The 13,038-nt window shown below is 41.6% G+C and overlaps 1 protein-coding gene across 2 annotated transcripts in view; it reads right to left on the bottom strand.

Moving 5' to 3' along the window:
• Positions 1–6,770: 6,770 nt before the first annotated feature.
• OS9 (OS9 endoplasmic reticulum lectin) overlaps positions 6,771–13,038 on the bottom strand; it is a 160,689-nt gene continuing 154,421 nt past the window's right edge. For both annotated transcript variants that reach the window (XM_073613755.1, XM_073613754.1), the window contains one exon: positions 6,771–11,937. In XM_073613755.1, the coding sequence (XP_073469856.1) occupies positions 11,797–11,937 (141 nt within the window). In that variant the 3' untranslated portion in view covers positions 6,771–11,796. The remainder of the gene's footprint in view (positions 11,938–13,038) is intronic.

Here is a 13,038-nt window from a genome sequence, read left to right on the forward strand (position 1 = left end):
GTACCACCTTTTGTACCACCATCCCCTCCCTTTAGAATGTAAGCTCCACGAGCAGGGCCCTCCTGTACCTTTTGTATTGAACTGTACTGTAATTGTGTTGTCCCCCTTATACATTGTAAAGCGCTGCGTAAACGGTTGGCGCTATATAAATCTCGTATAATAATAATAATAAAGTGTTTTTAAGTAATATAATGAATACTATGGGATTTGTTACACATGAGGACACAAAGAAAAAGGAAGGGGGGGGGGGGGGGGGTTAGTGGAAAAGATGAGCAGTAAAATACTGTATATACTGTATGTATATGTGCAAACTATTTACAACATGTAATAAATAAGTTTACATTAAGAACAATGAGTTTACAATAGGACTGTATATACTGTAAGTATAGTAGATAGTCACCCATCTAGTTACATAAGATATTTAAAAGTTATAATTAAATGTACACTATCTCATACGACAGTACATATCTCGAGTTCCTCGTTTAACCCTTCTGGTGACATACTATTAAGGGTAAAAATCATAAAAGATTCTAGTTTACATAGACGTGCAAATCTCTCGCCTTCCGGGATGGACATAGATATGGACTCTATGCCAAATAGTTCCAACCCATCCGTATTACCTCCATGTTTATATTTGAAATGGTGTGGGATTTTACCCTTAATAGTTTAGTTTAACTGAATAAATGACAATTATCAAAGTTCGCACAGCAAGTTCTACTGTTAAATGACAATAATGAAAGTGTAAATATATAACATATTTTATATCTGTGCTTTACTTGTTTTACATATTTTAAATAGTATAGGATATTATTGTATCTATTTTTAGTTTTTATTAAAATTTATTGTAGTCAATGCATATATATTTGTGTAAAATTCAGTTTAGGTATCCGTTGCCAAAAATTCAGCCCCCTCCCTCTCTGTATATACTTCCTATTGTGAACTCCGTGCTCCTGGTCTGTTCAACGGCATTGTCCCGGGGGAGGTGGCGGGGGTATTCACGTATATAGGTGGGTTAGAGGTAGTGAGGGCGTGACCGGAAGGAGGTCGCGCCTCCGAAACATGTAGTCACAGCAACTGTTTGTTTTGTGAGATAGAGGAAGACATTGCACTCACCTCGATTCCCCTTTCCGGCCGCGAGTGACATCATGCAGTGCCGGCTGGACCGTGCATGTGTCTAGCAGTAACACAGCCTGATGAGACGAGGAAGGAAGATTAGATCTACACCCCTCACCATCCCCACTCCTTTTTGGCAGTCCACCCAGTGATACAGACCAGGAAAGGAGGCATCCACCCAGCTGTACATGCGATTTAATCCTATGTCTGTGAGTGCAATACCTCTACTTTTATATCTTCATTTTAATAATTAAAATGGTATTACACTAGGGCAGTCATGCACTCTCTTTCCTTTTATATGTTTCAGTTAAAAAGGAGGATGCCAGTCGCCTGCATAGCATTCTTGTTTGACCCCCCCCCCCCCCCACTGCCCCTCTCCATCAGCATTGGGGTCACATTAGCTGAGTGATACCAATAGGAAAAAACTGAGGGATAAGAGAAACATTGGAATGCTAGTCAGAACCAGTTTGCAAAATTGTACAGTGCCTTGAAAAAGTATTCATACCCCTTGAAAAATCATCCAAGTAGTGGTAGAGCCTTATCCCCAAAGACGATTTACCACCACCGTCAACAAAATGTTCTAAAAGATTCTTGGTGCTGTGCCAATTCTAAAAATGGCAAACACCTGAACTGGAATTGGCAGCAGGTCACTGCAAATCTCAGATGTCTCTGGTGTTACGCACTGATTGGTACATGGATGTATATGTCAGCCAAGTCGGTTGACCCTAACCAGTCTTCATGCTAAAGTATCGCCATGACTGTCTGCACAGACTCCATCTTGAACCTTATGGTGAGTATGTACTCATTCGATTTCTTCAAACCCAGACTGTAGGGAAAGCTTCTGATGCCTTGGGTACTAGAAAGAATGGAGAGAAACCCCCAGATTCTGTTTTTCTGGTGGCACCAGCACTGTGGACTTGTTGCAGTATAATTCTTATACATAGTCTTGAAATAATTCTTTCTTCTTGAGATCTGTTGGTCATGAACGAAAGGATTTGGTGGTCAAATTCTCTATTGTACGCCATATAGTTACATAGTTAGGCTGAAAAAAAAACACAAGTCCATCTAGTTCAACCAAGACAAAAAACAAAACAAAAACCATACAATCCTATACCCACAAGTTGATCCTGAGGAAGGCAAAAAAAACCCCCAGTAAAGCATGATCCAATTTACTTCAGCAGGGAAAACAATTCCTTCCTGATCCCCTGAGAGGCAATCGTATATTCCCTGGATTAACTTTACCTTATAATGCTAGTATCTATTTATATCATGTACAAATATGTACTCCCACCAAACTGTCTTTGATGTTGGTCACCCAAAACCTCTAAAAAGGAGGCCATCCTGGCTCCCACTGGAGGAGACTGGTTGGGCACACTTTTAAAAGACTTTCCAGATGTCTAGCAGCCTGCTCTGGATTTGAATCCATGTAACAAGGAACGTTGAGCCTCTTTTCCTGTGATCTGGTAAATTTGCAGCCTGGTCTATAAGATTTCGCCTCAGAGCCCTTCTGAATTCGACCAACTTGAGCGAAAAGACATTAGAAATTAGACTGCGCTTTTCTCCTGTTACTCGCTTCATCCGGTATTTTGCCAATCAACAACCTCCCATTATGGGAAATGTTATAAAGGGCTTGTGTGGAAGCTTCATTCACCCTCCAGTGGAGCAAATAACAAAGCTCTCATGGCTGTGACTGAATGCGCCAGCCCTCATACTAGGTCTATTGAAGCCTCCGCCAAAAGTCAGCAGCCAGGTTCAAGTGCTCAAGAACCATGCCCACTCCTGCAGGTTCCACTTGAATTAAAGGCCATTTCTTAATACGGTAAACATCGCAGTTAATGCTGTTCGACAGGCTAAAACCCTGCCACAGTATACATTCTCTACAAGTCTGAGGGACAGTTCACCACAACTCAACTGAGTTGAAGAGGTCTTTCTGCATGCGCGGTTTTGAAGTGTTCTAGTGCTTTTTCAATTTTTTTTTGCCATGTTACAGATGCGTTCCATACAGAAAAAAATGCAACATGTTCTACTTTAGTTGACTGTACTGGAATGCACTGCACTGGTGTGAAGTAGGCCATTGGAATCCATGATAAACATTGTTCATGCATTTTTGACTAAGAATAAATACGCATTGGATTGCACCCAGCGTGAACCAGCCTTAAGTCCACTTTTCAATCCATATGATCCCTAAAGGTATTGAAAGGCAAAGACACTTGCACACCAGACGCTTGAGGGCTTTATCCACGTTTGGAGAAGCAAATGGTGACATTGCACAGCTTACCAACACCACGCCTGTAGCATATTCGTGCTGTTTAAGCAACAATGCCTGCGGCCCGACACACAGGGCACCCAGTTTCAGGAAGGTTTACATCCAACATTCTGGGTCTTACAACTCGAGGAGAGGCTGAACCTGGAGGTGCGGTGGGGTGGGGGATATACTTGCAGCAACCAAAGTACTTACCATCTGCAATCAACAAGTGGCCTAAAGCATGACACCCCCCCCCCCCCTCAAAAAAAACAAAACACTACTTCAGTGGGGGAGGGGCTGTCTTTTATTTTGCTAGGAAAAGGTGGTCCTGAGAGTTCCAGAGGAGGCATTAACCCATTGCGTGCGGACATGAGGTAGGGCCAGGAAATCTGTAATTTAGTACTGTATATATAAACATACACGGATCTTTCGATAAATCGCACATCCTTCCAGCAGTTGCAAAACTACAAGTCCCATCCTGCTTCTGCCTTTGGGTGTCATGCTTGTGGCTGTCAGAGTCTTGCTATGCCTCATGGGACTTGTAGCTCTGCAACAGCTGGAGGTCCGCTAATTGCATATCACTGGCCTAGGCCATCTTTATGTAGAGCAACAATTTTTTTTTTTTTAGATCCTCAGAGAGGTCTTTGCCATGAGGTGCCATGTTGAACTTCTAGTGACCAGTATGAGAGAGTGAGAGCGATAGCGATAACACCAAAACCAAATTTAACACACCTGAGACCTTGTAACACTAATCAAGTCACATGACACTGGGGAGGGGATAATGGCTAATTGGGCCCAATTTGGACATTTTCACTTAGGGGTGTACTCACTTTTGTTGCCAGCGGTTTAGACATTAATGGCTGTGTGGGTTGAGTTATTTTGAGGGGACAGCAAATTTATACTGTTGTACACTCCCTACTTTACATTGTAGCAAAGTGTCATTTCTTCAGTGTTGTCACATGAAAAGATATGCTAACATATTTACAAAAATGTGAGGGGTGTACTCACTTTTGTGAGATATTGCATAATATATATATATACATATACACACACACATACATACATACAATATTACCAAAAGTATTGGGACACTTGCCTTTACATGCACTTTAATGGCATCCCAGTCTAATGCCCCGTACACACGGTCGGACTTTGTTCGGACATTCCGACAACGAAATCCTAGGATTTTTTCCTACGGATGTTGGCTCAAACTTGTCTTGCATACACACGGTCACACAAAGTTGTTGGAAAATCCGATCATTCTGAACGCAGTGATGTAAAACACGTACGTCGGGACTATAAACGGGGCAGTGGCCAATAGCTTTCATCTCTTTATTTATTCTGAGCATGCGTGGCACTTTGTCCGTCGGATTTGTGTACACACGATCGGAATTTCCGACAATGGATTTTGTTGTCGGAAAATTTTATAGCCTGCTCTCAAACTTTGTGTGTCGGAAAATCCGATGGAAAATGTGTGATGGAGCCTACACACGGTCAGAATTTCCGACAACAAGGTCCTATCACACATTTTCCATCGGAAAATCCGACCGTGTGTACAGGGCATAAGTCCGTAGGATTCAATATTGAGGTCGCCCACCCTTTGCAGCTATACCAGCTTCATCTCTTCTGGGAAGGCTGTCCACAAGGTTTAGGAGGAATCTAATGGTCTAATGTCTATGGGAATGTTTGATCATTCACCCAGAAGCACGTTTGTGAGGTCAGGCAGTGATGTTGGACGAGAAGGCCTGGCTCACAGTCTCTGTTCTAATTTCAAAGGTGTTCTATCGTGCTGCGGTCAGGACTCTGTGTAGGCCAATCAAGTTCCTCCACCCTAAACTTGCTCATCCATGTCTTTATGGATCTTGCTTTTTGCACTGGTGCGCAGTCATATTGGAACAGGAAGGGGCCATCCCCAAACTGTTCCCACAAAGTTGGGAGCATAAAATTGTCTTGGTATGCTGAGGCTTTAAGAGGTCCCTTCACTGGAATGAAGGGGCCAAGCCCAACCCCTGAAAAACAACCCCACACCATAATCTCCCCTCCATCAAATAATTTGAACCAGTGCAAAAAGCAAGGTCCATAAAGGCTTGGATGAGTGAGTTTGGGATGGAGCAACTTGACTGGCCTGCACAGAGTCCTGACCTCAACCCAATAAGAGTCAAAACATGAATTTCTCAGATTGGGACTTTAAACCGGGCCACAAACAGTTTGATGGTAAAAAAAATATTCAACATTTATCACACATTGATAATATATATCAACATGAACAAGGGGATATACGCAACAAACACAAATATTAGGAGCAGAAATGGAAACCAGCTGCAAGGAAAAGCCCAGAGATTTGTCAGACAGAAAGAACTTCCAACGCATTTCGAAAAACAAAATGCAGATCTTCTTCAGGGACATAGGGCTTGCAGGTTCCAGATCTGTAGCTTATATCCCAAATATTGATGCTCCACACATAAAGACAAAGAACATAACGCAAAAATTAAAAGAAAGCTATGTCCGTCAGAACAGAGCACAAGCAATAGAGAACGTGAATGACATCAGCCAGGGGTCCGTATATTGTGGGATGGTCTTATTGTATAACTTAGTGGTATAACTCTATATAGACCATACCTATAGAGGAAGGGTAGAATAATACTTTCCCTTTAATGCAGGTCCGGTTGATAGAGAGTGTGTATCAAAAGTTATACATTCGCAAATGATGTCATTCGGGCACACCCTGCTTCTCCTGGGAGAGAGGGAGAAGAGCTGCACTGGGGCGGACCTTAGCGATGTATTGCGGTTATTGCTGCGGCAAGGGTTAGAGATGGTTGTATCCATCAGCCAGATATCTGGATGTGCCTTATGGATCTTAAAATTGGAGTCAAAAATTATGTGGCTGGTGGTGTCTGGCAAGGTAGACCCGATAACACACATTTGGGATGAATTAGAGCGGAGACAGGGAGCCAGACCTTCTCATCCACATTTGTGCCTGACCTCACAAATGCGCTTCTGGAAGAATGGTCAAATATTTCCATAGACACACCCCTAATCCTTGTGGACAGCCTTCCCTGAAGAGTTGAAGCAGTTATAATTGTGAAGTCTCCTGACAACCAGGATTGCCCGACCACCACTTCTCCACCCTCAACAAATAGTACCCCCCCCACCCTCAACAAAAAAGCCCCCCCTCATAAAAAAAGCCCCTGCTGCATGCAGGGAGTATCCTTTTTCTCTCTCCAAGAGCAGATCAAATAAAACAAAAAAATTGTTCTTCTGACTGCTTGAATTTTTTGATGAAAACCATGGGCAGTAATCGTGATGCATCGCGGAATCGAAACGCTGACAGGATAATCGTAATCGAATGATTAGTCGAGAGGCACATTTGGTAATATAATATATAAACATTTTTCTAAAAACACAGGAAAAATAAGAAGTAAAGCATATTTTAATAAATATTTCTGTAAGGGACATACAATTAACATAAATTATTCAAGACCTCAGAAATTAAAGAAAACTTGACATGACAATATAAAAATTTTTCACGCACTCCTTCACATTAAAAAAAAAAAAAAAAATTACAAAAAGTTGTCATATTGCAAAACTGCACATTTTCAGCAGGACTCTGGAACTGTAATCATTCTCTTTGCATCAAACAAGTCAAAGGAAAAATAATCAGGATGAAAATTATGTTCAACATACAAAGAGGAAAGTTTCATATTTTTAAACCATAACTGGCACAATTCAGTAATTATATTTGCAGAAAAAAAAAAAAGATGAAAAAATGTGCCTTGAGGTTTGTGAATGGCTGATCAGTATCTGCAACTTCCAATTTGTTTCAGAACCTGAACCCTGAGGAGGGTTAGCTGACAGATACAAAAAAACAGACATGAGTTAGTAGCCCAACCCAGGTGATTCTGCCCAAGTTCACGCCATAAGCATGTATTCAAGGGGATCCCCTGAGCCCACTTAACTGGCCACTGCCTTGATTAAGCAGGTTACTGTTCGAACTCCCACAAGCCAGGCAGTGCCCACCGGCATGGCTTTTCTGCTTCCTCATTTCTTATTCCCATGAACAATTTGCCAAGAAGAACAACCCTGTTCATGGACCCAACAGTGATCACCCTTCTTGTTCTATGAGAAAACCGACAAGAAGTTTATTGATCTCTATGCAGTATTGATAACTGTGCTAGGGAAGGACTATCTGACCAGGGGAGCAATGCAAACACATTAAGGCATTGTCCTAAACTTTGCTTTCTGCATACAATTCAATGTAACACTTAATTACTTTTGCTTGGTATACATGTTCAGCATCAAGGGAAGCATTAAGCCTCCCCTTTTTTAAAACACCTGTGTGTACAATCTTAGGCACACTGTCAGTTTTGTCGGTGGATCTGAACGGGCGCTCCATGTTAGTCTATGGAGCGACAGATGTCAGCGGTGACATGTCCGCTGACATTCGACCCGGTCCGATCTGCTAAAATCAGACGGATGGCCTTACGTTCACATCCATCCCTGGCGGATCTAATCGGGTGAGATCTGATGAAAACGGACATGCTGTCCGTTTTCGTCCAATCTCCATAGCAAGCAGCGGCGCTCGACAAGCCCCTCCCCGCTCAGTGAGCAGAAAGGGACCTGTCATCTGCCAACTCTGCAGAGATCAACGGAGCAGACTCTGGCGGACTCCGTGGCAGCAGATCCGCCTGGTGTGAATGAAGCCTTAGAATACAGAACACATCCAATACTCTTGTACCTTGACAGACCCATGACAGATGCACAAAAGTTGGAAAAATTTCAATACTGCATACACATCAGTCATTTCCAAGCAGGCCTCTATCTTCCTCTTTCAGTAAACAAGGACAGACTGATACAGCTCATTAGCACATTCCTTCTTTAAAGGAGAATAGCATTAGGCTTAGGAAAGCTGGGTAACAAGTATGAAAATGTCAAAGAGATTACCAAAAACATTGCTTTTGAAATGCTTACAGAAATACATTTTTTTGTTACCGGCTGCAACCAACCACAGGGTGGTCCTTAGACTTAGGGGGAGATTTGCTAAAACTGGTGCACACAGGGAGAGATTTGCTAAAACTGGTGCAGTTGTTCAGAGCAACCAATCGGCTTCTAACTTCAGCTTGTTCAATTAAGCTTTGCCAATAAGACCTAGAAGCTGACTGATTACTATGCACAGCTGCACCAGATTCTGTGTACACCAGTTTTAGTAACTCTCCCCCTTAATGTCTAATCTGTATCTAAACCAAAAATGTAATAATTTTGTAGCTTACTAGTCCTGGGTACGATGGCTGCATTTGTTTTCCTTTATCAAGCTTCTTTTACATTATATTCACCTGGTGATCCTGCAAATAACACACTTCCTGTCCCTGGGTGGCTACGTCACTCCTCCACTGATCTATGGAGGAAGCCATGGTTGTCACCCTAGGCTGCTCACAATCTATGAACTACAAACACGTGTATATCCCCTCCATGTACAGTTAGTAGTTCACAGAAGATAGCCCGGAAGGAAAATATTCTTCTGAGCAGCCCAGGAACGGACAAGGACACTGCACTTTTGGCAAGATAATAGGTATTTTCTGTATTTGCTGAAAACGTTCTGGACTTGAAACAGAGAAAATTAATGCAGCCACCACATCTAAGGACTATAAGCTGCAATATATTAGATTTTTTGTGCTGGAGTTTAGTTATGCTTTAAGTCTGTCAGGAGTATATTGAGTCAATCGCATCGCAAGGAAAGCAGGTTGGGAACATTTCTAAAATTCTGAGTTTTAATTGGGCTTAAAATTGTTCTAGGTCAGTTTTGAGATCTATTACTTGAAGTGAAGCTTTGGTGCATTTAATGTAAGTACATGTTTTGAGTGAACAGTTTAACCTTTGACTCTTCTTTACTCATAAATTTCCCCTGTAAAGGGTATTTGTATAGCAAGCAATGCAGACAGGAAGTTTGCTACATCTAAGATTAGATAATTTAGCCATATCTCCTTATGCTGAGAAAAAGGAATCCTGTATGATTACTGTGCAGCATTATTAAGCAGAGAGCCGACAGCAGAAATAGCTTCCACATTGTAAACATGTGCTTGTAAATATATAGACATGAGATTTTAAACAATTTACACATTGGGTACGATTTGCTAATTTAAAGCAGATTGTCATCATTTTTGCATCTGCATTTAAAAAGTTTTAAACACAAATTCCTTTTTACAAGGCAATGTATAGTAGTTATAATGCAGCATGATGTAAAGCTTAGTTTTAAAGCCTTGTCTTCATAATATACAGTTTATAATTATACATATACAGGGGGCAGTCATATTTTCTCACTACATATGCAGGCTGCTTTTCCTACTTTGCAGTGCTACATGGTGGTTATGTTTCACTGTTCCTTTTCATCAAAGATGAGCTAAGGTTCAGGCTGAACTTTCCCATGATAGTAGGCCACTGGCCCTATCAGCTGCAGCTGTGGATTTCCCTGCCCCGCAGCCACATGTAACAAGGGAGCGGGGATGCTGGGGTAATCATTGACCTACAGAAATATGCCATAGTTCAGCCCGATGCTTAGTTCATCTCTACTTTTCACAATACAAGTCTAAAGTGGGCTAACTTTTTGAAAACATTGCATTGCCAGTAGGCAGATATCTTATCACAAGCATTGTTAACTGGATCTACACATTTCTACATTTAAGGATGTTCTAAAGCCTAAACATTTCTTTACCTCAATGCATTCCTTGCAATAAAGTAAAAAATGTTTAGGCATCAGTATACCCCCCTCAGCCCCCCTTTACTTACCTGAGCCCTTCATTCGATCCAGCGCTTTGCACGTCTGCAGCTCTTCTCTCCCCTCACTTCCAGGTCTCACTGGCTTTCCTGGGGACACCGGGAGCCATTGGCTTCTGCTGCTGTCAAGCAAAGCCAGTAATGAGGGAGCAGACACAGCAGTGGGGCTTGGGAGTGAGCATACAAAAGTGGCCCCATGGGAAGCAGCTTCCCGTGGGGGCACTGGACAGAGGAGGAGCCAGGAGCACAGGCGGGGGACCCGAGAACAGGAGGTTCGGGGCCACTCTGTGCAATTCCTTTGCACAGAGCAGGCAAGTATAGAGATGTTTGTTATTTACCGTATTTTATTTTTTTAAAACCTATACAACTACTTTAATGCATTAAATTAAAAGAGCAAGCATGTAAAAAAGGTGAGCCAAAAATATTTTAGGAGAAATACTACTACGATAACAAAATATCTGCGCACTGAAATTCCACTATATTTTCTCAATATGAAACCGATATTAGGACCCCCCCCCCCTCTGTTTTCCCAAAGTAAAGATACAGCAAAGACTTCTCCAGGTTAAGGCTGCATTCACATGCTGTAAAACTTTTACTGAACTTGTTACGCATGATTTGTTCTAGCACGAAAAAAAAAAGTTCTTGCACAACAATCAGTAAATACTTGAGTGAAATTGTAGTTTTTTTTCCCTCAATACCGGCATACATGTATCGGTATGACCCAGATGCAGATATTTGGCATTTGTGTTACAGATCTGAACGTAGTGCACGTTTACGCACTAGTGTGAATGTCTCTATTGAAAACAGCACACGTGTGCTCAAGTTCCACAGCTAAAAAAACAAATACTCAGTTTTACGGCAATGTGAATGAAGCCTTTTGAGGAGGTGTAAAGCACACATTTCTAAAGTAGCCAATCTTGGTCAGAAAAGACAGAAGTGAGGTGACAATTTTTTTTCTAATAGCTTACAAGCTGAAACAGCATAGTGTGCCCCCCAGTTAATGTAGCATTCACTTTTTTGCCAGGTTTGGAGCATGGTTAGTCCATATAACAATTCTCAATACTTAAAAAGCAAAGATATAATTCCTGAGCTATTGGGCTATACAACAGCAACATTTACATTCTTTCTGTCATTCATTTTTTTTAGCAGTTTTATTATCTGCACAATATCTTTCCTAAAAAAAGCAAATTCTGCATTTCTGGGTACCATGAGGACCATCATTGGAACACACATGTAGGCAAGTACTTTGAAGGGGAATGTACAGCTTTATGTACAGTTAACATGAATGGCAGTATAGCACTTGTGACATTCTGATCGAAAAATAAAAACAAAAGTAGTATTTGCTCATATTGGTGGGTGAGGAGGCTGTGGTACCAGTTATGAAGTTTGCAAACCACATTTTTCAAGACAGAGAAAAAAAAAAAAAAAAGGGAAGAAGGAAACATTGCTTTTATTCCGCTGGTTGTGCTTGGCACAGCCAGCAGATCCTCTAACACTGGCTTTAAACTATTGCAGGCTAGACTGAGGCCTCTGCATATTCTTCTAAAGGCTTGCAATCCTTCCCATTGTTCCAGAAGCAACACATCCTAAAAGTTTTGTTGCAAAGCTCGAGTCCACAGGGCAAAGTCAGGCAATCCGGTCTGTGCTGGTGAATTCCCTAATAGTTCATGTTAGAAATCCACATCGTCAGAGTCCGTAGAAGCACTGTTGCTCTTTGTGTCATCCTGGTTTTGGTTCCAGACAAAGCGGTAATTATCTTCTAGCTGCTGTTGTCTCTTTTGCTCTTTGTGTGCATCTTCTGTTCCATGAATCTGAAAACAAAAGACGCACTTAAGATGTTGCTTTGAAGCATACAAATACTATAGCAAATTATGTAACAACCACAAAAGGCATTTTATGTAGACTGAAGCCTGCATACAGATATAGAAAATTTGTGTAAAGTGGAGCTCAGCAACCTTCATTATGTTCATGCCCCAAGTACCAGATTGGCATTGTTCTGGGTCCTAAAAAATAAGCTTTTCAATGCAACCTTACATACTGTATGTAAAGTTAATGATTCAGGGATTCCAAAATTAGTACAAAACTACTGGTGCACCAACCTAGAAAACTAAATAGCTAAGATTTTAAAAAAGTCATATAGTGTTATAAAAGTTTGTGAACAGGGGAATTTTTTTGCATCAGAAATGCTTCTCTACCCATACAAGTCAATGGACATCTATATATAAATTTTTTTTTTTTTGTGTGGCTACAAAGCAAAGCAATAAAATAACAATCTAGGTCAGATTTGTTTAATGTCAGAATAGGGAAAAACATTTTTCAGATTTTTACAAAATTGTTGGCAGTCAGTTGTCATCTATTCTCTCGTATATGGTAATTCTGTCTGTGGACTTTTTTTCATTTTAATTTTGTTGCTGAAAACTTTTGATCAGAAGATTACCCAAGACCAGCATTAAAGTGATTGTTATTTTTATTGGGGAAAAAAAAAAAGAGAATTTACAAACATGTTATACTTACCTGCTGTGTGCAGTGGATTCGCACAGAGCAGCCCAAACCCTCCTCTTTTCAAGTCCCTCTTCTGTGCTCTTGGCCCCTCCCTCCTGTTGAGTGCCCCCACAGCAAGCAGCTTGCTATGGGGGCACCCAAGCTGAGCCACAGCTCTGTGTCCATTCAGTCACAGAGCTGCAGCCTGGCCCCCTCTCTCTCCTGATTGGCTGACAGAGTTTGACAGCAGCGGGTGCCAATGGCGCCGCTGCTGTGTCTCAGCCAATCAGGAGGGGGGAGTCTCGGACGGCCGAGAAACTCGAGGACATCGTTGGACAGAGATGGGGCTCAGGTAAGTATTAGGAGGGCTGTTGCACACAGAAGGCTCTTTACCTTAATGCATTAAAATAAAAAACTTCTGACTTTACAAC

Source organism: Aquarana catesbeiana, linkage group LG02 (assembly GCF_042186555.1).
Source record: "Aquarana catesbeiana isolate 2022-GZ linkage group LG02, ASM4218655v1, whole genome shotgun sequence".
NCBI classification, from domain to species: Eukaryota; Metazoa; Chordata; class Amphibia; order Anura; family Ranidae; genus Aquarana; species Aquarana catesbeiana.